Genomic DNA, 11,646 nt, shown 5'->3' with positions numbered 1-11,646 from the left:
CATGAAGGAAGCAGCTTCAGCTCTCCTGCCGTGAACTTCTCTGGGAGGATCAGGAACCAGCTCGCTGCCTGACCTAGCGAGGCATCACTGAGTCATCTGGCTCAGACTGCCTGCGGCTGCTAGCAACTCGCCATATTGTCACCGTTACTACTCTCAGAGTTGAAGAATCCGATCAGGAGCAGACTCTCAGTCAACCCCAGCGGCGCCGCAGGCGGCCAGGCGTGACTGAGTTTGGGGGACAGTGTCACTGAGTGTAGCGGCTGAGTTCAGCGCGGCCCGGCCGTACGGTCCGCCGGAGTCGGCAGGATGACCGAGGCCCCGGGCCCGCAGTGGTTCTATACTGAACTTCGAAAGGCTCCTGATTGTACAGTACCGTCCTCGTACTGATTTTTAACTTAAATTTGAATAAAAACTTGAAACTACTGACGCCGGCCTCACAGTGACTGGGAGTCGACTCGCGGCACGCCGTCATGCCATGATCCGTCACGGGGCTCGGCCTGGCGCCCCGCGCCCGCCGCCGGCCGTTCTGGCAGAGTGACAGTCACGGATGCCCCGCCGCCCAGCCTGCCAGTCACTGCCAGGGGGGGGCCGCGCCGGGCGGCCCCGGCTCAACTGAGGCTTTCGGAAGTTGACTGGTACTTAGAACGGCGCGGGCAGGCCCTCGGGCACCGTGACAGCCAGTGCCAGCGGTCACGGGTGCCACTCAGTGACTCGACTCACAGAGTCAGTCGGTACTCAGTGGCCCGTACCACGCCGCGGACGGCACGGCGTCACTGACCGGCCGTTCAATGGCACGGTACTTGAGTGGCAACTTGAAGGCTCAGCCGCTTGCCGGTCACTGAGGCGGCCGGGCGGGGCCGGGCCCCAGGCGGCGCCCCGGCGCCGGGTCTGAGTGGAGGCCCAGCACTGACTGCCAGGCTGCGTGCCGTGCTGAGTCCGATCCGGCCTAACAGCCGCTGGGTGACTCTCACTGCGTACCGTAGTACGGTCGGTGGCACCGGGCTCAGTTACTGTAGCCGGTACTCAGGCCAAAGCACTGCGGCAAGTTAAGGCAAGTTATCACTTTGAGTGACGGCACGGCGAGGACAATCATCAGGACCGTGACTCCGGGAGCCTGAGCCTGAGTCGAGGACGGCGGGAGGCTTGACCCTGACACTGTCGCACTGGCACACAGGCCATACGGAGAGAACGGAAAAGTTCGGAAGAGAAAAGACAGCGAGAACCAAACCCAATCCTGCCACTGACTGCCGCCTTCCCCCCGGCCGCAGCGGCGGCTGAGCCGGGCCGCCGGGCCAAGTCAAATCACGCCGGGTCACTCATTAATTAACAGACGTATTCAGAATGTAAATTAGATGCGTCCCTTTGTCCCCCCCCGACACCCAAAGTGTCGGATGGAGTCGGACCTGGTAGTGTATCATATCGTCTTGATTTCGCAATGTTTGGTTAAAACATTTGTAAAGAGAGTTTAGTGAGGACCCCCGGTCGGAACCACCTGGTATGCCCGTCTATCCAACGAAACCACAGGACCACCCCCCCTTCCGACTTCCTGTTCTTTTCTTTTTTCGCCCCCCGGGTCCTTGGGCCGCATCGACCTCACCCCCTTCTCCAGCCCCCATTGGATAAAACCTTAACTATTCTTTTAAACGAATAGATGACTTTTTGAGCCGCGAGCTGAGAGGGCAGAACATCATCTGCTATCACATCAGTAGCACTTTCATTTCTGCCTTTTCCTTTTGGTGGAAACATAAAATATTTTTATCTATTAGAGTTGTATAATTGTATCTGGCCCCACCCCACCTTCAAAAGCATAGAGGAATTCCTCCTGGTGTTGGGGAGAAAGAGTCGGTGGTCTCCTAAGGAAACCGCGGAAAAATACATGTTTGACTTCCAACCCTCATCTTTTCGTATTTCAAATATATTTAATCCAGATAGTTTGGTTGTATAAACGAAACCGACTGATTTTAGGTCGTTTGGAGGATTGCTGATTTGGGGAGATCCATCTTTATAATAAGGACATGCTTAAAAGTTCTTTACACCCTCATTCCCCTACTAGGGGAATAACGGCTTCGCCCGGTTCGACCCTCCTCACCCCACCCCTGTTCGAACACCACCCTACCCACTTAATCGAAGTTGAACTACCTTGCACCAGAGATTTTGTGAAATGTCTTCGTCCCCGAATCGGTACCACCGGTACAATGTCGGTCCTTTGTTGGCTTCCTGCAATTTTCATATTAGTCGTACTAATTGATTGAATGCAAGACAACTGCTTCTTGTACCCCTACCCTTCGAATAACTTTACCCTCCCGGGGGACCCACTATAATGAATCACTCATTGGCGACCATCCTTACCCCACCTCCTTTGGTGTAACTTTTGTCCCCACCCTACCCAAACTTCCTATAGACCAACCCAGCTATCGTACCGTCTTTACCACATGACAGTACCTACCCCCAAACTTCACATTTGGTACCCTCACCCCTCCACACCGGCGCAACAGTCTTTAGTCGTCCTACCAGGTTGCCCACCCCGTATATCTCACTTGTTGCAATTGACTACCCCCTCAGAAATACCCCTACCCCCCCAAAAGCGTGTGTATTGCAGTTGTACGTGTCATATCGCATGAATCACTCAATTTACCTATACCAGTCATAGTAAAATTCCAAACTTTCGTCCACATACGTCGAATCTTCGCAGACCCTACCCATCTCTCTGCATGACTGACACCCCCCACCCATGTTCATATAATGAACCCCTTCTCAGATTCACTTCGTTGCACCGTGATATAGCTACCCTACCCGATCCCCCAGCTTATCCACAATTGTAACGGGTACTTCCCCCACCCCCCAGGGAGCGCGGAAGGGGTGGGGGAACAAACTCCAGGGGTGAGGTAAATTTTTACATCTCTGACCACCCACCTCTTCTCCCAGCAAACAACAAATTTAGACACCGGTGGTCGAATGGAGTCAAACTTGGGGATAATTGATCTTTGCAGGGGTGGGTGATACTTCCGGGGTACGAAGATTGGAATTTCTCGGAAACAGGGGGTTATCAGATATGAATCACTCAGATTTTTAGTGGGTGGGGGTACTACAGTGAGGGTAGGGGTGATCAGGGGTGGTATCTTTTCCCCCTGTCTCCTCGCTCCTCCGACGATCTCGTAACCCTCCTCCTCCTCCTTCCGTTCGCCCCCAAACTTTCACCCTCCTCCTTTCTTCCCCACCTTACCTCCTCCTCCTCCTCCTCCTCCTCCTCCTCCTCCTCTCCTACACTTCTTCTCGTCCTTTGTTTTCAGTGCGTTCCTCCCTTTCAATCGGAATTCTCCTTGTTCGGACCTTTCCGTTGCTCGATCGTTGTACCTACCACAGCTTTGCAAGGGCGTTTGTTGGCTGCCTACTGGAGTCCTCTTCATCGCATTTCGTGTTTTTGACCCTCGCTCAGATTTTGTTTTGAGTTTTGGATCCACAAACCTTCTTCCACAACCTTGTCTTGGGCAGCTGTAATCTCCCTCTGTATCTCAGTTTCCAACGCTCGCAATGTCAGTACTCTCACCGATTCAGCCAATCAACTTGCCTGACAACCTCGCATCCTATGAATCCAATATGCAGCACATGCAGCAGAGCATGCCGACGGAGTCAAGTATGGCAAGCGTGAGCCATGGCTCTCCAGGAGCAGAGAAGCTCACACCGAATTTCCCTGCCAAAAAGAAGACGACTCGCAGGTTTAGGATCACGGACCTGCCTGACAACTAAGTCAGAACATCACATTTCAAGTTTACATGTACATTCCGATTTTGCTAGTCTGACACATCAAAAGATCGAAGCTCTTCGCGCGCGCACTCTTCAGCCCATGGCAGCATTGTTACACCTTGTTTTTTTTGTTTTTCAATGGCTTCATGGCACTGAAAGTGACCGGCACCTCCTCTAATGCTATTTTTCGACATTCACAACTTTCGACTTTGTTGTGCACTCGTTTCTTCCAATTTCCCAAGTCACTGTAAACATTACCGCGAAGATGTTCAATTCTTGTTATATTTGTAGATAAAATTATTTTACACTGTCAAAGTCGTGTGCATGTGCGTGACAATGAATTTGTCCCGGTCTCTTCCTATTTCATTTAATGTATTTTAGCCAAGACTACACTTTCATGTCAATAATCATAACCTCCTTGCTAAAGAAACAAGCCGCCACCTGCAACAACACAAACAAATTGTTAGCATCACTCGACACCTGCGTCAGCACAAACATCACCTTGTCTCCTGCGTGATTCCACGCTACTTCGAAGATCCCGCTGTTACCTCTGAGCGTCTTCACGAGGGAACCGTCCTTGACGCTCCACACGTGCAGGCACTTGTCGAAGGAACCCGAGGCCACGTAGTCGCCGGTAGGGTTGAAGGCGACGCTGTAGACCGGCTCTGTGTGTTTGGAGAGAACGAAGATGCACTCTCCCTTCTCCACGTCCCATATTCTCACCTTGGAGTCGAAGCTTGCTGTCGCCAGTAGTGGCGGCTTGTTCGGGTTCTTGGTCCCTGGCCCTGTCGGGCTCCACTTGAGCGTGTAGATCTCCTTGGTATGGAGGCGGAAGTCATGTAGCGGCTCATCCTGCTTGACAGACCAGATCTTGGCGGTGCTGTCGTCGGAGCAGGAGGCAAGCATTGTTCCTGTAGGGTCCCACTTGATGGCGTTAACCTCGTCGTTGTGCCCAACAAACTTCTTGACGAAGGATTCCTCACCGATCTTGCAGACGAAGATCATCTTGTCAGTTGAGCAAGTCGCAAAGGAGTTGCTATTCCGCCAATCTACATCCAGTGTGGGCGCCTGATGGAAGGCAAACTGCTGTACAACATCCCCCGTCTTCGTGTCCCAAACAATGGCAGTCTTGTCCACCGACCCACTGAGCAGGTAAGAGCCCGTGCGATTCCATTTCAAGGAAAAGACAGGCCCTTTGTGCCTCATTAGGGTCATCACAAGCTTCCCTTGATCGTTCCAGATTCTAGCATGCCCATCGTACGACCCCGTGGCCAGTAAACTTCCGTCCGAGTTCCAGTCCAACGTTGTTACGTCCTTGGCCTTCTCATTCCCCTGAGCGTTGGAATGTTCAAGCACATGCCACTGAGTGTTCCGCTCTGCCTCCGACCCCGAGTCTGACGTGGGCACGTGCCAAATGCGAGCGCTGGAATCGCCTGAGCCGGACGCCAGTAGAGACTTAGTGGGGTTCCATGCTACGGTGAACACCTCGTTCTCGTGTCCTGTCAATGTCGTCACCTTGGTTGTTTCCACTTCTAGCCCATCCTCATCCATCGCCTCAGGTGCCTCTTCCTTCTCCTCATTATCTCGGTTCTGCATGTTGTGTTATGAAACGGAAAGGTTCTCCAGTCACATCAAGGGAAAGAAAAAAGCGAGATGCAGTGGTGTTACCTGTACATGAGAAGGAACCAAGATGGAGAGCTTGTCATCTCCTCCATCATCAATTATACTCCCATCGTCGTTAATATGTTGTTCGATTTCTACATAAAGCATGCCCTTCTGAACAAAGGAGATGAGCGACCCAGGAGGGACGTCAGCGCCATTGATATTCGCTTTCGTCACGAGGCTTTCATGCGCGAATGAAAACGCTGTATGTGTGTAGCCAGATTCAAGAAGATATCGATATATAAGATAATTCAACTCGTCCGATGTCAAAGACATTGAGGCGAAGCTCTTCTTCCTGAGAAACGTGTCAAGATTTTCCACTCAATCCTTCTTCGATCTCTGCACGCGCTAAATCGCAAGAGCACGAATCAACAAGTTGACGAATCTGTCAACAACGGAAGGAAAAAACAACACGTGGTCAACAAAAATGTATGTTGCCACTATCTCTCTTGAAAATTCAAAGCATTTTCTCGCAAATGCAATTCTGCCAGAATAGCACTTTACTATGTGCACACATGTAGTCGCTTTCAAAACTAAATTTTGGCATTCTCTCTTATACATCCAACAACCAACTTCCTCCTAGTCCAAAAATCACACACTATTCATAGTTACCATTCAACTGCTCCACTATTCCCAGCAAAACCTTGCCAGGAACTCAAACGCCCCTCACTAAAAATGTTCTTACATCTCTTTCTCTCAAGCTTCCGCCTTGTGACTCCCTCTGTTACGACATTACCGCCAGTCGACATCTGATATCACCACATTTCCTTTTTGTTTCGTCACATCTAATTCGCGTCTACAGCAGCAGAATCTCATCTATACCAGTACGATTTCCTCGCACCTCCTGCTGTGCTGAACGGAGTGACTGAAACACCTCCTCTTTCAATGATCTCTTCAGCGTACCTGAACAGCAACACCTGGTTTTAGATTTCATTGCTATGGCAACCTCATCGTCACACAAAGCTTTCATCTCTCAACCACAATCCTAGTGGCTGGTGATCGCCAGCGTGTCACGCTTGAGTTCTTACTACTGCTAGAGCACACTACTGTTCCTAGTCTTTGATCGGATCTATCTTCTGCTCATTCAGTCTCTGTGCTCCGCTCCTTCTCCCTGCCTCTCCCTCCCTCCCTCCCTCCTCCCGCCGTTTCCTCCCCTCGCCTGCCCGTCGGCATGAGCGAGCGCCTCTGTCCTTAAAAAACTCTTTTATTGGTAAATCACTTTTATAAAATTCAGTACAGTATGAATAACCACTATTCAATAGAGGTACTCAATTTCAGATCAAATCAAATAATTGGATGTAAGTGATCTATACCCAAAAACTGAAAAGTACTTTTAATAATTTAGCTATATTCTAGTAAACTTTACTTAATAATTTATAAAACGAGTTCAAGTACAGATTTAAAAACATGTGTCAACATCATCAATAGCCGGACACGACTGATGATCACTACCAGCGTAATACAATGATGACCCCTACCCTCTAGGTGATTTTCACCTAAATCTACCGGGTACCCAGGTTCATGGGTTGTCATCGAATAATTTTCAAGATTGTATCTATGATTTCAAATATTTACTAAAGGACAGTTGAACATGTATCCAACTTGAGAACTTCGCCGTTAGCACGTAACGGTGAGGACTCAACACCTTTCATTGTTCAGGTCGCCTTCATGGAAGCGGTAGAAAGCGACATGGCCGAGGTTCTGTGAGCACATCCCAAACATCTTCTTGGAGAATTCGATCCAGGGGACAAGTGAGAATGAAACTGAGACAAGACGTACTACCCGAGGAAGAGTTGCGGGCAACGTGGGTCTGCGTGAGGAATAACTTGAATGGTCAGCGGACACAGATTGGAAGTGCCACTGCCCATACCACAGCAGTGACGGGGTCCGGATCAGATGCGACTACTAGTGCGACTGACGAGGACGCGATCAGGACAGGAATCATCATTGATAGCTGATCTGACATGAGTGGAGGGGGTTCAGAGCGAGGATAAAGGTTCTTTCGAAAGAAATGATTTCTTTTTCAGTTGTGGTTCATGGAAATTGTAGGATTCGGACTTAAACTTGGTCACGCTGTGTTGACCTGTTGGCATTCAAGAAGAAGAACAGCAAGGAACGTCTTTCACACGTGTCCTTGTCGAAATGCTTCAAGCAGCATATCTGGAGGATGCTTGCAAACAAATACGAAAAAACTTGTGATGAAGCACTGGAGCAGTTGGAGAACTGGACACGAGAAGGACCAGCAAACCTCCGCTTGTCAACGGGAGATGTTCGTGGAGTCATCAATCGTTCATCTGATGGTCAACTGCATCATCGTCTTCTAGAAGTCGGCGAAGTGCACAACGCGAGTGGACCCTTCGTAAAGAAATTGAGAGTGCGATCGGAATCAGTTGGGATGTAGCTGATCATGCTATGGTGACCTTTTCAATTCCTTGTCGACTTTTTCCTGCTGCAAATGATGTTCGGCAAGGTGATTACCATACACCACATGCTATGACATGTATTACAATCGGCTGCAACCGCGTCATAGTACATGTCTTTGCAGAAATGAAGTCTCTGTAAACTTGGCTTCACATGCAGAATCCTGCGCATCAGTCCCTACTTTTCCTTACCTCTCGTCTCTTGTAACGGTGTATTGTTGTTCCTATCCTCATGTGGTTGTAATCTGGGTTGCTAGGGGCGAAGAACAGATCAAACAAAGGCAAAGTGGACGAATATACTTTGCCTGCACTCACCAGAATCCAAAACAATACTTTGCCTATACATGAGCATGCTGATGAAGAGACAGGACAGTTAAGAAACACCATGGCACCGAGGAAGCACAAGGCACTGATAAGGTGATAGTGCAGCTGAGTCATGAAGCAAGTAAACAAGTAAAAGTGCATCGATGAAGAGACAGTAGAGTCATGAAACAGGTACAAGAACATCAATGAAGAAACAATACAACCATCATGTCATTACACTGCAATACAACCATCATGTCACTACACTGCAATACAACCATCATGTCACTACACTGCAATACAACCATCCTGTCATTACACTGCAATACAACCATCATGTCATTACAGTGCTCTGATGAAGGAGTGGGTCAAGCACAAGCCTGATGCGAGAGCATGTAGCGGCCTGGACCCGCCCTGCCATGGAAGTTTGTGGTTAGCACTTTGTCGAACAATAAAAAAAGGAGAGGAGAGGAGAGGCGGGTGGGGGAGGAGAGGAGAGGAGAGGAGAGGAGAGGAGAGGAGAGGAGAGGAGAGAAAGGGGGAGAAGAGGAGACAAGGGGAGAGGGGGAGAGGAAGGGAGGGGAGGGGATGGAATGGAGGGAGGGGAAGGAATGGAATGCGGCAGGGGTAGAGTGCAAGGATTGAAAGGATGGATTAATCGGCAACGACACCTGCAAGAGCATTGCCGAAGCGTGTTTGTCTCTGAAGAAGGTTTCACAGACGCTTGCTCCCCGATTCTAGTCGATCTCGAACGCTCCATGTCCAGAGAAAGCTCACATGGTTCTCCCCCCCTCCTCTCCCTCTTCCTCCTTCTATTCGTTAGCTTTTCCGTCAACTCCTCCTGCCTGCAGCTCTCTGCGATTAGCCGTCTGCCAGATACGCCAGTCGGCATGCTCACGATGGCCCTGCGAGGAGGCTCGTCCGAGGTTGTGTCGCTCTTCCTTTCCTCCTCTCTTTTCCTCGCCTTTCCCTCCCTTCCTCTCTTCATCCTCGCCCTCTTCGACCTCCTGTCCTGCCGCTGCTCCCTTCTCCACCACCTCTCATCAGCGAATCTTCTTATTCTCTTGTTTCTCCTTGGCCCCCTTGCTTGTGCTGCCGGCTTTGTACATGATTTCGGATATCTTTTAGGAATCGGAGTCAGAACGAGAGCGTTGTCCTCCTGATGTGTGCTGCTGGTGTGAGCATGGTGGTGTGTGCGAGATAGAAGAGGAGTTTCAGTGTTGCCAGCGGGAAGAGCGGGAGAAGTGCCAACAGCAGCAGGAGCAGCAGCAGGAGCAGCAGCAGCAGCAGCAGCAGCAGCAGCAGCAGCAGGGGGAGAGGGAAGACGAGGGGAGAACAGAAGTTGAGACGACGATGGGACACGGAGACAAAGAAGAGGGGGAGGGGAGGCAAATCTTGATTCCCGGAGGAGAATCCTGGAAGGTGAATCATGTTCTGTGCTTCTTGTTCTTTGCAACGCTCCCTCCTATCTCTCCACACCCTCCACTGCTCACTTCCTCTTCTCTCTTCCCTTCCCCTCCCCTTCTCTCTCATAATGATCCACCTTCATGTTCTCTGACTCTTTATCTTGCATCTCGAACGCTCGTGCCTCCTCCTCCTTCTCTTTGACAACAACCGCTCGACTGTTTCCATCTGTTGTCCTTCCCCACACCTCCCTCACCCACTTCATACGTCCTCATCAAAACTGTTGTTCTCACCTCGTCTCCTGCTGCTTCTCTTCCCGCCCTTCTTCTCCCCCTCTTCTCCCCCTCTTCCTTCTCTTTCTCCTTCTCAGCTCTCCTTGCTCACTGATGTTCCTTACACCGGTTATCAGGAGGAGATGTCTCCTTTTCTGCTGGTGATATATTCTGTGGCGACGAGATCGGAAGGATCACTGTCCATAACGCTATCAATCTTGCATATAAGGCAATCAACACTCTCGTTGTCTCGGAGTCTTGTTGTAATTCCGTCTTTCTCAACAAGACCACATTTGATTGTTCCGAAGTGATTGTGTTACACATGTTTGATTGTGTTACACATGTTTGATTGTGTTACACATGTTTGATTGTGTTACACATGTTTGATTGTGTTACACATGTTTGTCTTCAAGGGATCTTGATCTCGTATACCTTCAATGTTTGTCACTGATGACATGTCTTGCCTGTTCTGTCATGTCAGCAATTGCTACTGTCATGATCTCTACTGACACTACCTCTTGACCGCACAGAGGAGCAGAAGCGTTCCTTCCTTTCCCAACAGCAGGTGTGCTATCTACCCCCCAAAGTTTTCTCCTCCAAATTGCTGAAAAATCCTCTTCCCCCCCCCCTTCTCCTGCTTCTCCCTCTTACCTTCCCCCCTCTCTATCCATCCCCTTCCTCTTCTTTCGTGCTCCTCTATGCAGCATCCTCCCAGCTCGTCTTTGGGCCTCCTGGAAGGTCTCCAATAGCTGCAGCGGTAGCCATCCTTCTTCCCCTCTCCTCCCTCCCTCCTCACGCGTGCGACGTCAGCGAGCTTCGCCTCCTTGTCCTTGTGCTGGGAGACCAAGACAGGTTTCGTGCCCGCCATCTCGCTAGCAGGTCGGCTGCTCCCCCTGCTGTGCCGCCGCGCATTTGACGTCTCGCGCGTCAGGATCTCTCAACCTCTCCTCCTGCGACGTGTTTGCTGGGGGAGGCCCATGCATTGAGTGCTCGGAAGGATCGAAGTTGTGGGCAACGCGGTGAGGAGGAGGGGGAGGAGGAAGGGGAGAGAAGAAAAGGCAGCATCAGATGCAGAGTCAGCGGCAAGGCAAGATGCATGTTGGATGAAAGGGGAGAAAGTGCAGGGAAGGCTCCCACTTTAATGTCAGAAACTAGTTTTGAGGATGGAAGAATCAATCAGCAGCAGCAGCAGCAGCAGCAGCAGCAGCAGCAGCAGCAGCAGCAGCAGCAGCAGCAGCAGCAGCAGCAGCAGCAGCAGCAGCAGCAGCAGCAGCAGCAGCAGCCGGTGTAGGGCGAGGGCGAGGGGAGGGTCTCGAGGAGAAAAGTGCTGCGAGTCCTCCACCTGCTTCAACTCAATTCCTCTCCCAGCAACCGGATCGGCGGCTTCGGGACTGGACCGCGACCAAGTGCAACCGTTGGAGTTGTAGCGTGGGGAGGAGAAAGCAGGTAAGAGAGGATGAAAAGGAGGACGGGGAGGCGGTGTAGTGCGAGTTTCAGGAGCAGGAGCAGCAGGGGGAGGAGGAGCAGGAAGAGCAGGAGGAGCAGGAGCAGATAGAGAGAAGGGGAAAGGCGATGGAATAGGACAAACAAGGATGGCTCTTTGAATTCAATACAGATGTTCTGTATCCCTTGTAGACTGTCGATTTCAGGTAATATGATGTTTGTGTGCTGCTGCTGCTGCTGCTGATGATGATGATGATGATGATGATAATGATGATGATAATGATGATGATGACGACGACGACGACGATGATGATGATGATGATGATGATGATGGCAATGATAGAGATGGAGATGGAGATGGAGACGATGACGATGATGATGATGATGATGATGATGAT

The 11,646-nt window shown here is 50.5% G+C and overlaps 2 protein-coding genes across 2 annotated transcripts; one reads left to right on the top strand and one right to left on the bottom strand.

The window, feature by feature from the left end:
* Positions 1–3,347: 3,347 nt before the first annotated feature.
* GUITHDRAFT_155247 (hypothetical protein) lies at positions 3,348–4,013 on the top strand. The gene has a single exon (XM_005823350.1). The coding sequence runs from the start codon at positions 3,532–3,534 to the stop codon at positions 3,745–3,747; it is 216 nt and encodes a 71-aa protein (XP_005823407.1). The 5' UTR covers positions 3,348–3,531; the 3' UTR covers positions 3,748–4,013.
* A 118-nt stretch (positions 4,014–4,131) lies between these two features.
* Positions 4,132–5,682, bottom strand: GUITHDRAFT_158676 (hypothetical protein; the record flags this gene model as incomplete). Its single annotated transcript, XM_005823349.1, has 3 exons — positions 4,132–4,185; positions 4,246–5,334; positions 5,413–5,682. 3 exons carry the CDS (start codon positions 5,680–5,682, stop codon positions 4,132–4,134), a joined length of 1,413 nt encoding a protein of 470 aa, XP_005823406.1.
* Between the last annotated feature and the right edge of the window lie 5,964 nt (positions 5,683–11,646).

The sequence above is a fragment of the Guillardia theta genome (genome assembly GCF_000315625.1).
Source record: "Guillardia theta CCMP2712 unplaced genomic scaffold GUITHscaffold_110, whole genome shotgun sequence".
Lineage (NCBI taxonomy): Eukaryota > Cryptophyceae > Pyrenomonadales > Geminigeraceae > Guillardia > Guillardia theta.
This window is presented reverse-complemented; position numbering and strand designations above follow the sequence as displayed.

Coding starts and splice junctions, on each gene's coding strand:
- GUITHDRAFT_155247 (XM_005823350.1), top strand. CDS start 3,532: ATGTCAGTACTCTCACCGATTCAGCCAATCAACTTGCCTGACAACCTC.